This window comes from Limulus polyphemus, unplaced genomic scaffold (assembly GCF_000517525.1).
Source record: "Limulus polyphemus unplaced genomic scaffold, Limulus_polyphemus-2.1.2 Scaffold300, whole genome shotgun sequence".
NCBI classification, from domain to species: domain Eukaryota; kingdom Metazoa; phylum Arthropoda; class Merostomata; order Xiphosura; family Limulidae; genus Limulus; species Limulus polyphemus.
The window spans coordinates 29,406-42,539 of NW_013665910.1; the positions used below are offsets into that span (position 1 = coordinate 29,406).

The 13,134-nt window shown below is 33.1% G+C and overlaps 1 protein-coding gene across 2 annotated transcripts; it reads left to right on the forward strand.

Moving 5' to 3' along the window:
- Positions 1–4,237: 4,237 nt before the first annotated feature.
- Positions 4,238–12,883, forward strand: LOC106457175 (dol-P-Glc:Glc(2)Man(9)GlcNAc(2)-PP-Dol alpha-1,2-glucosyltransferase-like). Of its 2 annotated transcripts, none has more exons than XM_022383015.1 (4): positions 4,238–4,478; positions 7,000–7,182; positions 8,585–8,803; positions 9,749–12,883. In XM_022383015.1, the coding sequence occupies exons 1-4, from the start codon at positions 4,305–4,307 to the stop codon at positions 10,571–10,573; spliced, it is 1,401 nt and encodes a 466-aa protein (XP_022238723.1). In that variant the 5' UTR covers positions 4,238–4,304; the 3' UTR covers positions 10,574–12,883. The 2 variants fall into 2 exon arrangements, with proteins under 2 accessions (XP_022238723.1, XP_013772021.1); XM_013916567.2 differs by having other exon boundaries at positions 8,585–8,797.
- The last annotated feature ends 251 nt before the right edge of the window (positions 12,884–13,134 follow it).

Below are 13,134 nucleotides of genomic sequence, written 5' to 3' on the forward strand. Positions count from 1 at the left end.
ACTCTGCACTGAGTGGCAAACCATACTCCACATTCATAGGAAGCTGTATTTCTCAGTAGACTTGAATAAAACCAATTCAGTTTTCTATTTTGTATGATATGTCATTATGATGTATGGCAGGTATTCATCTCAGTCAGTTCAGCCAGCATCAGACTGTGTGTGATATGACGAAGTGTGCCACCACATCTAACACCTTACACAAATTAGCAAAGAGATGACTGTTGAAATTAGCCCCTTTGTCATTACAAAAATCTTCAATTTCTCTAAACTATGCTATCCACAGTCCAACGAACATGTTAGTGATGGAGTGTGCTAACATAGCAACCAACAGATAAGCTTCAGTCCACTTGGATAAGTAATAAGTTAAAACCAACTCATACTAATTGGGTTTTCACTCTTCTGTATGGGGTCAGCTATGTCTAGGGTGATTCTCTGCAAAGGGAAACCTACAACTCTCTTCAAAACTTTTCGTTATCGTGCTTACTTTATCCTCTGGGCACCAGGAAAGCTTGGGGTTTGCACCAATGATCAATGTCTTAATGTGAAATCAGCCAGAAAAACAGCTTTCACACATTTGCATAAGTGTAGAGACATCCTGGTACCCTCCAGCCACTGAATCATGCAAGGTCTAAATATATTTTATCTAAGAGATTTGTGGACTGCTAGTTGCATCACAGATTGAGCATCACAGCTCTGCCACTTGTAGCAGTGATACTACACACATTCCTGCACTCATACAAGTGCCACAGATTATACACATCCATAATGCATTTTCTCCTATCCGTAACAATTGTGCTTCACCTTGCAACACTGCAAGTAACACCCAAACTACATCCCAGTTATTTAGTTTCCTTATGGTAACTTCTGACGTGGTATCCATAAAGTTTGCCCCTTTGTAGAATCATTACTCACTGTATGGTACTAGTCATTGCTAATGTATTGGCTTTCACAGCTGCATAGTGTTCAGGATTTGGACATTGAATGAACAGAAATGTTCTCACTATCTAGTAAGATAATGCATCTTTGTTGCTGCATTGGCCAATAATGTACAAAACAACTGTACTACTACTAAGTTGCTATCTAACATATAGTCATCCCCTCCAGATTTTTGAAGACTAAAAGTTATTTCAGTGATGCATGTTACACGTAAATGGCAAACTTCCTACTATACAGAGAGTGGCAGTAATGTTTTTCAAATACTGTACTAAAATAGAAAAAAACGTCTTTTTCATGCAGTAACTGCATTCAAAAGCCATCACTGTATAACTAATATATGATTACATGTTTTACTCTATCAGGTGCCTACAACAATACTTCTCCAATTACACTATTGGCCAGGTGGTTACGGCGCTCGACTCGCAATCTGAGGGTCGCGGGTTCAATCCCCGTCACACCAAACATGCTCGCCCTTTCAGCCGTGGGGGCGTTATAATGTAACGGTCAATCCCACTATTCGTTGGTAAAAGAGTAGCCCAAGAGTTGGCGGTGGGTGGTGATGACTAGCTGTCTTCCCTCTAGTCTTACACTGCTAAATTAGGGACGGCTAGCGCAGATAGCCCTCGTGGGAAATATGAGCAACAAATTTCAACAGACAAGAAATATGAACGACTCAGGGTTGCTGTGATGACTTGTGGCCTGGAGGTCTCGAGAGCATATAAAGCTTGTGATATAGTTGATATACAGCTCTGTGTGAAAAAAAATCCAGTGTCAACACGATTGGGCCTTATAACATTGTATTGCACAAGTAAATATGAATGAAGAAGTCACAATGCCTCTTGAGTCTATAAGTGATGTTCTGTGGTGTGTTATGGATGCAGTTTAGTACATTGCCGTAGTCTAACGAGGTGATAAATTATATCTGTGAAACATATCTTTCTGTCGAGAAGTCAGTCTGTGCTTGCTCGAACATTTATCTCTTTGAGTGCTGATCTGGAATAATAGACCATAAGCTATTCAGTTTTACAATGGAATTTCCACCGACATAGTGAATGAAATAGAAGTGATTATATTTAATTATTCAACAAGAGTTGCGTCAGCTGTACTGCATCAAAGAGCAAAAGTATGGGCAAAAACATCTGTGTGGTCACTAGATAAGGATTGTGCAAACCATTTTGAGTCAATACAATGAGAGGAACTCAATGAGTTGCTAGTTGTGTTTGCCAATATGTTCATGGGATCAGGTGGGTATGAGCTCAACATCAGTAACATGTTTACCTGTAACACTAGGGAAGTAGTGAGTGCTGAAATTTAGCAGATGTTGAAAGATGGAGAAACACGATCTTTTGAGGGTGCTTGGGCATCCTCAGTAGTGATTGTTTAAAAGAAGGAAGACATATCAAGGTGCTGTATGGACTTTAGCCATTGAATGAGTTGGCATGTATTGATACTTTACTGTTACCCTAGATTGGATGCACTGGAAGACATCCATTGGCTCAATATGTTAGGCATGACTTCTAGATGCTGGTAAGTTGAGTTAGATGAGGAAAGCACACCTAAGATGGCTTTAAGCGCTTCATTTGACCTGTAAGAATTCCATATTATGCCATTCAACACATGTTACCTCCTTCTACTATTGAATTTATGGAGCTTACAATAAAAGGGCTGCAATGGAAGTGGTTTTGGATTTATGTGGGTAACATTTTGGTATATAGTCACACATTTCAGTTTACTGTTGAGAATATAGGAAGACTTTCTCAGCAGATAAGGAAAGCAGACTTAAAGGTAAAGCTACAAAAATAGTTCCATTTTGTGTGAATAGATGGAATTCCTCAGTTATATTGTGATTTAGGATAGTGTGCCTACAGATTTTGTGACAATAACAGATGTCAAAGGTTTCTCCAACCAACAAAAAAATTAGAGATATCAAGCTTCTTAGGTTTTGTGTCATGCTATTGATATGTTGTGGCCAATTTCTCAAATATAGATGTATTTTTCTCTGCACTGACTAAAACCAAAACGGATTGAAAAGTGTGAACAGGAATTTCAGTCACTAAAGTAAGCTTCAGTTGATGTTCCAGTTTTAGTTTCTCTGAGACAAAACTGTTTATTCACCCTGGATACTAATACTGTTTGCCGAGCAACTACTTTGCAGATAAATAACTGACGGGTCCTATTTTAAAAGTCAATGAGTATTTACTTTCCAAAAAAGTTGATGTTTTGACTAGGATCTGACATATGTGATTTGTTCAGGTTTTTGTTGTTGTTTTTCTGTCTTCAGGTAAATAAAATATGTTTATTTTGAATGTTTAGAAATAAAAAAGGAGCTGCTGATAAGATAATCCACTATCTGAAAAAAATCTTTAGAGGACTTTAAATTTGTTTGTTTGTTGTTAAGCACAAAGCTAAAAAAATGGGCTATCTGTGATCTGTCCATTGTGGGTATCGAAACCTGATTTTTACCATAATAAACCCTTATTATAAGCTGAGGAATTCGGGGATAAAACACTTTTTCCTTCCCTTTAATAAATTCAAGACGGTTTGTCTCAAATAAGACCCTACGTTGGACGCCAATTTTTCTTTTGTTAATTTCAATTTTATTACTTACTCGAATCGGATTTAAACGTGGTACCTACCACGATAGGCGAATGCTCTACTAACAGATTAATCAACTAGCTGTACAGTTACACTTATATATGCACGGCAATGACTAGCGCTTGCTAGTAAGACACATAAACTCAATTTCTCTCTCTCTATGTACCATGTCCAAACAGAACGTTGGTGACCATGGTCTTCCACAGATACCTTTTCCTTGTAGCACAAAGAATTTCCAGTGCCAATACATTCATCCATTCAGATAGAGTATTGACATAAGTCAACTTATGTCTTCCACGGTCTCTCCAAATTCAAACTACCTCATGCTTTAATACTTGCTTGGGATGTTCATGAAACAGTTAATACATAACTTATTGCATTTCTTGCAGTTTAATAAGTATGATGATTTATCACAAACCAGTTTGTGTGTTAAACACCAGAGCCCATATTATTTAATTTTTGAATTTTTTGTTTATGACATAATTTATTTAATGGACATGCAAATTTACAGAAGATTCTATATTTAATATATAGTTGTTAAATCATGAAGAGTATAATATCGTTATTATTTTTCACGCACGCACATTATGGTTATGTAATTAAAAATTAAGTTGCCAGTTTTTTGATTTTTGTTGTTCACGAGAAAACACTGTCTTAGTTTGATTCACAGGTGTCTATCCACCTATTGTTAACATAGCGTACTAAAAATACGATGAGTGATAACTTTTGTGTCGAGTACAAGATCTTCTAAGTTTAACTTTGAATCAATCATAATGATGTGGAGAGAGAAAGAACAAGTTCTTATGTTTACTTTCACATTTGTAATTTATGCGGTATGTACGATCATTTTGTTCAACATTATGTATCGTACACAGCCAACTCCATATATGGATGAGATATTCCATATTCCACAAACACAAAGTTATTGCAAAGGAAATTTCACCAAGGTAGGTCAGACTTCTAGGTGCTTGGTTTTATGACACAATATTAGTAATAGTTACCAGTTAACTTCGTCATTTTATACAGCTTAAACTTAGTTCAATAGCATTATTTGTTTTCTGGGTGATGGAAAAGGTGTGGATTTTGTATACTTGACTAAGTTAGAGTTAGATCCTCAGAAGGCTTTTGCCAAACTTTGCAGGTGGACTCTGGGTGCCATTATCAAAATGGCTTAGTCCCCTACTAAGAGAGTTGAAAATGCTGCTGGAAGGTCACCCAGGCATGATGGATGTCTAGAAATAGGTTTTAAGGATCGTTGAATCCGAATCTAGTATAGGATCTTGTATTCTTGGCCACCTTCAGGATATTGATAATGCCATGATTGAAATTGTGTTTATATCCCTACTCACAAGCTAGAAGGACCAAATGTGGCTCACATACTGAGGTACCACAAGCATGTGACCTAATGGGGTTGTTTTCTGGTACAGACTACCATTGGGATAGCTAAAGAAGTAATTTGGAGTTATTAGAATATTGGGACTTTTGTGAATCATGAGGATGCCATTGAACCCCACAACAGAAGTGGATATTTTATGCTAGTCTTATCAGTGCTATCAATCATTTTGAATACTACAGCAAATCACCTCTATCCATTACTTTTCAAAAAGAATAAGTTAAGAGATCTATACATCTTTTCATGTGACTAACTATTTATCCCTGGGATCATTCTGTTTGTGGTTTTGGGGAAAAAAAATAGACCTTAAAAAATGCAGATGTAATTATATGAAAATTAAATTAAATAAGCAAAACAAGCCTACTTAGAAATACTAGCAAATATTGATCTGGACCAAGTATGAGTGTAATATTTTCTTTTTTTGAGGTTGCTACCATTTTTTATTCCAGTAAAGTTACATTTTTTTCAGTAGAAAATTTGGACACATTTTGAAATGTTACGGCCTGACCTATAGTATACAAATATGTATTACATTTACAATATTTAATTAAGAAAAGACAAAAAAAAAAATACAAAAATATTTCTATGAGGATGATATTTTCTATTTCTATTATGATTATTCAAATTGACACCAACCATTTAGGTTGCTTTTTTTTTTACCAGTGATTTGGTGACTGTATAGTTTATCATACTCAGACCAGTTGATGACAACAATTATTATTGAATGCACAGTTTAAATCAAAAAGAAAACATTGTTCAACAAAAAACACTAAATCTTGAGGAATAAAGTTACAATAATGTGTTAAACAAGGCATATGATAAAATAAATTAACAGTTAGAACTAATAAATCAATACATAAAAGAAGTAACAGAAAATTAAAATTGAAATACAATTAAGGTAAGATAGAATAACTTTTTTGTCATTAGTGAAACGAATAATAATAAAGAGAGTGCAGTAAATTAATCATGAAATATGAAGTATTAGGCCCCCCAAAGGTCCAGCAGTAAGTCTGAAGCTTTATGATGCTAAAAACCTGGCTTCAGCACCCTAGTGGGTACAGTACAGACAGCCCATTGTGTAGCTTTGTTCTCAACAACAAACAAAAAGTATAATTTTCAGTTGAAAAAAATTCAAAATTAGAAACTGGTAAAAACGTGTTCGATAATAAGCAATCCTAAAATCAAGTCTAGTGCATTATTAATGAGAATGAAAACATTCTGGAAGATGGAATTTAACTTGATTAATTAGTTGTTTAGATAAAGGCTGTATTTCATGAATTAGTGTGAAGGTGCTCTCATCTATAGGCTTTTCAGCTAACCAGGTTATTAGCTGCATTTTCTGCTATTCGAGAGCTTTCAATGGTCTTTATGTCAAATTCCTATTATATATTCACTTTTCAAGTAGCTAGGTTACGTCCAGTTTCATCTATAGCATACATATATATAAATGAGAACAATCTAAACACAGTATCTGATACAACCAATGTTCCCTCTAATTTGTTAAATCCCATGTACAGAATGAATTTTTTCGTGTGACCAGTATCAAGGCGATGTGCAGATGTGTGCTATCAGTTTTTTTTTGTTTTTTAGACCATCAACCCTGTTAAACCATTAAGCCACTTTGCAATGCTACCAGTTGGTTATTTTGGCTTTAGGCTTATTGACTGCCAGAGTCATTAAGGCCATCAGCGTGTTGAGACCTCTCACCATCACTGAGGATGTGCACAGCTGGAATAATTAAGTACATGGCATTTGATTGGTTGTTGTGCAGCTTAGAGGGAACACTGGATACAACCCCAGATTTATTTTCATGAGAAATATGATACTTATTGCAGGTAAACAAGCTGCAAAGGGTTACATATGGCTTAAAAACTACTCTGATGTTTAAGGGTGTAAGTGCACATTTAATTGTGCATAAAGGATCTATTCAGACTGTATTTTTATTGTGTCTAAAAGAGTAATTACTTACACTTACATTAGTGCATAGTTTTTAGATAACAAAGATACTTGATTTCTTCAGGCATGGGCATACATTATGAATGTACTTATTTTATTATCATTTTTCTTTTATACAGTGGGACCCTAAGATTACTACACCTCCTGGTTTGTACTTATCTACTGTGGGAGTCCTCGTACCGCTGGCCCAATGGCTTGGATGGGAAGTGTGTGAAGTCTACTTTTTGAGATTAACTAATGTGTTCTTTGTATTTGGAAATTTCTACTTGTTATACTGTCTGCTTTTAAATCTGCACCCTCAGGTAAAGAAAATTAGATGTAATGAAAGCTATATGCAAGAACATTTTACATAAAACCATAAATATTAAGTTTTTTTCCTCTTATAAACGAATAACATTGAATTTAAGGAATAAGTGAATGACACAGAGTCATTTGGCCCACTGAGGTCACTAAAATTTTTAATAATTTAAATACATGTTTAAAAAAAATAAAGCCAGCCTTTATCATTCATATACTTATCAAACTGTTTCTTAAACTCACTTAAATTTACTGCCTCTACAGCATCTGAAGGCAACCCATTCCAAAGTGCAACCACCCCGTTAAAAAATGAAACTGTCTTAGCTGAAGATGACTCCTACCTTGCCAAAATATATATTTGTGTCCTCTAGTCCTACTATTCTCACTGTTAAAAATGAAAAAAGATGATGCATCAACACTATTGATTCCATTTACAATCTCAAACACCTCAATCAGATCACACTAACTCTCTTTTTTTTCAAGATAAAACAATTTGAGAGATTTCAGCCTCTCCTCGTATTACAACCCCCTCCATCCCAGGCACCATTCTAATAACCATTCTCTGAACCTTTTCCAACAATTCAGTGTCTTTTCTGAAGCATTTGAGAAACTTGTGTTTGTTTTTTTAATTATTTTAATTTAGTTTAGAGGATGAAACAGCCGAGATGGACCAATAGGACCCATGTTGTCCCAGAACATTATGTTATGTTAAATACTATACAAGGATTTTAGTAATGTATTCTGCTGCCTGTCAACACTTCTTAAAGTACATTTTTTATTTCCATATAATAAAAATTCTGTGTAACTTATCATTTCTTTATTCTACCTTTTAGATTTTATTAGATATATAATTTTAAACTCTTCAAGATCTGAAAGGAAGTTCACTTAAAAGAATTTGTGTTAAATTATATCTGTGTGAAACCTGCAGAAATTTTCTTCAAAGAGAAGACATCGTATAACTTGGGATAAGGTAAGTTTATACAGTTTAGAGACAGATTGAATGGGTAGCAGAGAAAAATGAAGGTGTTTTTCACTTTTTTAATAGATACACTATGGCCCTATTGAGTTCTAATACTTAATTATTTGAACACCAATGGTACTAAATATTATAAAAACAAGTTAGTAGTTTGGCAATTAACTTGATACATAAACCTATGATAGAACATAAGAACGTAATATTTTTTGTTCAAATGTTGCTTCTTGTTTATAATGTGGTATATCTTTTTTTTTACTTTATAGTATTTTTCAAAATTATGTAGTTTTAGACATTCAGATTTTTTTTACTGTGTATTAAGTTAAAGATATGTTATCTTAGGAAAAGTGTTGTCACAATCATTCAAGAACATATCAGTATATGTTTTTATATTGTTTATCCGAGTTCTTATTGAAGTTTTTTGTTTTTTACAGATTTCTGAAAGCAAGCTATTGCTATCTTGCTTAAACCTTTCAATTTTTCCATTAACATACTTCTTCGTTTTCTTATACTACACTGATGTTGGAAACCTTTTCTTTTTCCTTCTGATGTACACATTCCACCTTCAAGGACAAGACTTAGTAGCCGCTTTGTTTGGTGTGATGGCAGTTTTCTTTCGACAGACAAGTATAATCTGGGTTTTTTTTGTAAGTGTTAGTACATTTATTATATATTCTATTTCACTTGAATCATTTTTTTGTCATTTATACTCTAGGCTGTTGTTTTGAACAGCTTTCTTTTGTGCTCTAATTTTGGTATGTGGCATATTGCATTAATCTTTCCACTTTATGCAGTAAGAACTTGTGTTCAGGTAAAGTGTTTGTTCCTGTATGACATCTTTCCCTCTGTAGATTTGACCTTTGTGCCCTTTTTTGATGAACTTTCATTTTGTTTATATCACAGTGTGTGTCATCTAAGTAGATCTTGCTAAAGCTCTTATTCCCAGTACGTGAGATTGTCTTTAGGACATACCTTGCATTCTAGCTACACTTGAATCTACAACTGCTGCATACTTTGACATCTACATTTTTAAAATGAAATTGATTTAAAACTTTATCTTCAGTTTTAGGTGCATTCCCTTCTTCCCTCCTCATTTATTGATGTGTAGAAAAAGATGGATAAGACTAGGATCTGTGATGGTTACATGTGTATATATACATGAAGCCATATCTCTTCCTTTCACTTTTTGACGTGGAAGAAAGGTGGAGAAGAGTGATTGATGATCAGTTAATGTATTAGTTATCTATAAGTAAAAACATAATTTAATTATATTTTAATTTGAGAACTGTGTTATAAATTTAATCATAGCTCAATGTTTCACATTTTTCAGAGTTGATGTTGTATGTAATATACACCTGTTGCATATAATTTATTTATGATTAAGAACAAATGAAGGTAGGTGAATAATACTTCATTTTATCTGTATAAGTACATACACTTCTGAAAAGATAACTAGTGACTAACACTAATAATAACCATGTTTTAAGAACATATGTGAATGTGAGAGTGTTGTTTAAAATGTGCATTTGCTCCTTGTAATAAAATAAAATACTAGTTATACATTTCATGATGGATGAAATTTCACACTTTGTTTTCAGATGGCTGCAGAAAGTTCTGTGTACATAACAATGAAGAGGACTAAACTAGAGAAGAAAAGTAGCAGCCTTCAGTTTCTTAAAAAATTCATCTCAACAACTGCAGCACTACCAGTCCATCACAAAAAACAATTTGTAAATGTGCTCATAGATATTCTAGATACTTGCGGAGGCTACCTTCTCACAGCAGTAGGGTTTATTGTTTTTTTGTATCGTAACAAAGGTTTTGCGCTTGGTGACAAAGATGCCCATGTCTTATGTTTCAATGTTTCTCAAGTGTGTTATTTTCTGGGCTTTGTCTTAGTGTTCTGTAGTCCTTTCCTTTTGTCACCAGGAAAAGTAAAGAAATTTATATCTTTTTGTATTAAGGAATGGGTTCTCACTGCTGCAGTCACAGCCGTTATGATTCTGGTTTTAGAATATTTAGTTCAAATTCATCCGTATCTTCTAGCTGATAATCGACACTTAACCTTCTATGTGTGGCAGAGATTTCTTGGCCGAAATAGTCTGTTGAGTTGTGCTTTTATTCCTGTCTACATTTTCAGTGGCTGGACAGTATTGCAGACATTGCAACATAAAGATTCTGTTTGGCAGTTACTTTATATTCTCTGTTTAGTTTTGTCAGTTGTACCGCAGAAATTGCTTGAATTCAGATACTTTATCATACCTTATGTTTTATTCAGGCTGAATATTCAAGTGAACAGCTATATTCAGTTATTTTTGGAATTTTCAATTTATGTTTTTGTTAATGCCTTCACATTAGTTTTGTTCCTGAATAAGCCTTTCTACTGGGAAGGACAATCAGAAATACAGCGAATAATGTGGTAAAATAAAAATTCTTCAGATTACACAAGACTTTGTAGAAGTTTTTAAAATCCTGCCAATCTACCTATAAATGCAAAACATTAGTTATATACATGTGTGTGTATATATAGATTAACGACTTGGTTGTGACTTATATGCACAGTCTAAATCTACATGCAATTTACTGTTCTTAACTATATTGCCAGTAAACTTTAATTTTGTGCCTTGAAAGGCATATAGTACTTATATTTTGCAACGATATTGTTAAAGAATAAGAAAACTGAAAAATTGCATAAGGAAATACAACAAGCAACAAAAAAATCTGAGGTGTTTAATTTTTAAAGAAAAGAAAGTTCTTAAAGTTTAAAATATTTTTATAGCTTTAATTGCTAATTGATTTTAAATTCACTATGATATCTGGAATAATATATCATTCGCAAATCTTTGTAAATTTTTTTTTTCAGCATTAAAACTAGTTTAACTATCCTTAAAAATTCAAAGACACTTACTGTACAGAATTGAGGTGTAATGCAGATGTTGTCTTGTACATATTGTAAATACATAAGTAGGTGTTAGTTTTTATGTATACTTGCTCCTATGTAATATTTTGTATTAATGAGTTTCTTTTAAGGTTTCAGATATTGATGTTGATTTTCTATATAACTATTGCACTCTGTAATTTTTAGAAGTTTAAATATAATGACAGTGGTGTTACGAGTAATTTCATTGAATTTTTAGGGCAGAAACTTTATAAAAGTATCGGTCTCATTTTGATAGAAGTTTTGACCAACTTATTGCCTTTCAAGTTTACAAAGAATTGGTCATTTGTTCTTGTCAAATGAGTTCAGTTAAATTTACAGTAAAATTAGAAAAATAAATTACCCAACATAGCATAAGTGAACGTTTGTTTTTCTCTTTTATATTTACTCACTAAGAATGTGTACAGTAGCCTCTTAAATATTTAGTTTTCTATTTCTCATAATAAAAAAGAAAGATTCTATTCCAAGAAATGGTTCATTCAAGGTTTTATGCACTTTGTAAATACACCTACATAAAATGTCATTAACCTATATTCGCATTTATATTCAACTGTTTGTTAAACAAATGTTTTTCATACTGAAATGCCTATTACGGTGAAGTTGTTTTGTAGATGATATAGTGTAGTGTCTTATAACAACTAATTTTCCAATGTTTGGTGTAATGTAATTTTCATTTCATAGAAGTGTAGTGTCTTTCACAGTTTGGTCATGAAGAGGTTACATCATTTTTATGCTAATTTGTTCTTTATAAGTAATTTGTCTTTTAACATTTATTTTTATGATAATTTGTTCTTTTAGAATAGTTTGATTGTGGGTAGTGTTTCAGGATTATTACTGATTGAGATTGAGAGTTGATTTGTTATGTTTTGCATAATGATGTTCTTAAGAGATACATTCTACTCATGAATTACAGTATATTAGGAGCTCAGCTACATTACATTACCAATTTTTGTGTTTTAAAATATTCAGCCTTAGAAAATTGCATTAAGTTTCTTGCTTTTGTTGAATATTAGTATAACTGCAATGAGTTTCAACTACCAGCCAAACAAGAAGTTTGCATTTGATGTTCGATAGTAGTGTTGTGGTGTCATAATCTCAGTTTATACAAAATGATCGGAAGAGAAAGAATAATTTTTTATGATAAAGTTATACAATATTGAACTTTCTTAGGAAATAAGATGATTTTATTTTATAAAGTCCAAAAATACGTGTATACTACTGGAAAAGCCGATATAGCCCAGTACATCAGGGAACCATTTTCAAAAGGAGAAACTGGCTACGTTCACAGAAGTTTTGTTTATATCCTGAAAGACAGCTACTTAATACATTGAAACTCTAGAAGCAGATGTTCTTGGCTGCTTCAACTAAATACAAACTTATAAACAAAGATTCCAACTTGAAAAACAAAATGTGCATGTGTTGTGTGTATAGAATTGTCTCACTTGACATTTTTTAATGAAAGACATTGAAAAAGTGGCTTAACTGGTAAAAAATGCCTTATAACAAACACCATGAGAAGGAAGGAAACTGTAATTTGTATTTGTTAGTATTGGTATTTTATGGAACTTGTACTTACCACTTATTAGAATCGAAATATAATTTCAATTTTTGGCAGAATTTATTCTTGAATTTGCTCTAGCATTGCTTAATAACATTACTGAAATATGAGCTGTTTGCTGCAGGACTCAAAATATTAAATTATTTTGTCACGTTTAGAATAAAACGCTACAGATTCATACAACATGGAAGTAATGAACTTCTGATAGAATTGGTTTTTATAAATCAATAAAATCTTCACTGAAGTATCAACAATAATTAACACACTGATAAGCAGTCATGAAAATTTTGTAAGAAGTTCAAATGGCAATGGAAATTAGGAATATTTATACCAGATTTTAATGTAATATACATCTTGCAAAGTGAAATGAAACAAACCTTTGTTCGCAAACATTTCTTAGTGCTATTTACCGTATTTTTCGGAATACAAGACGCACCCTTATTTTGAAGACAAAGTTTTTTGGGAAAAAAAGCCACAGTCGCATTTGA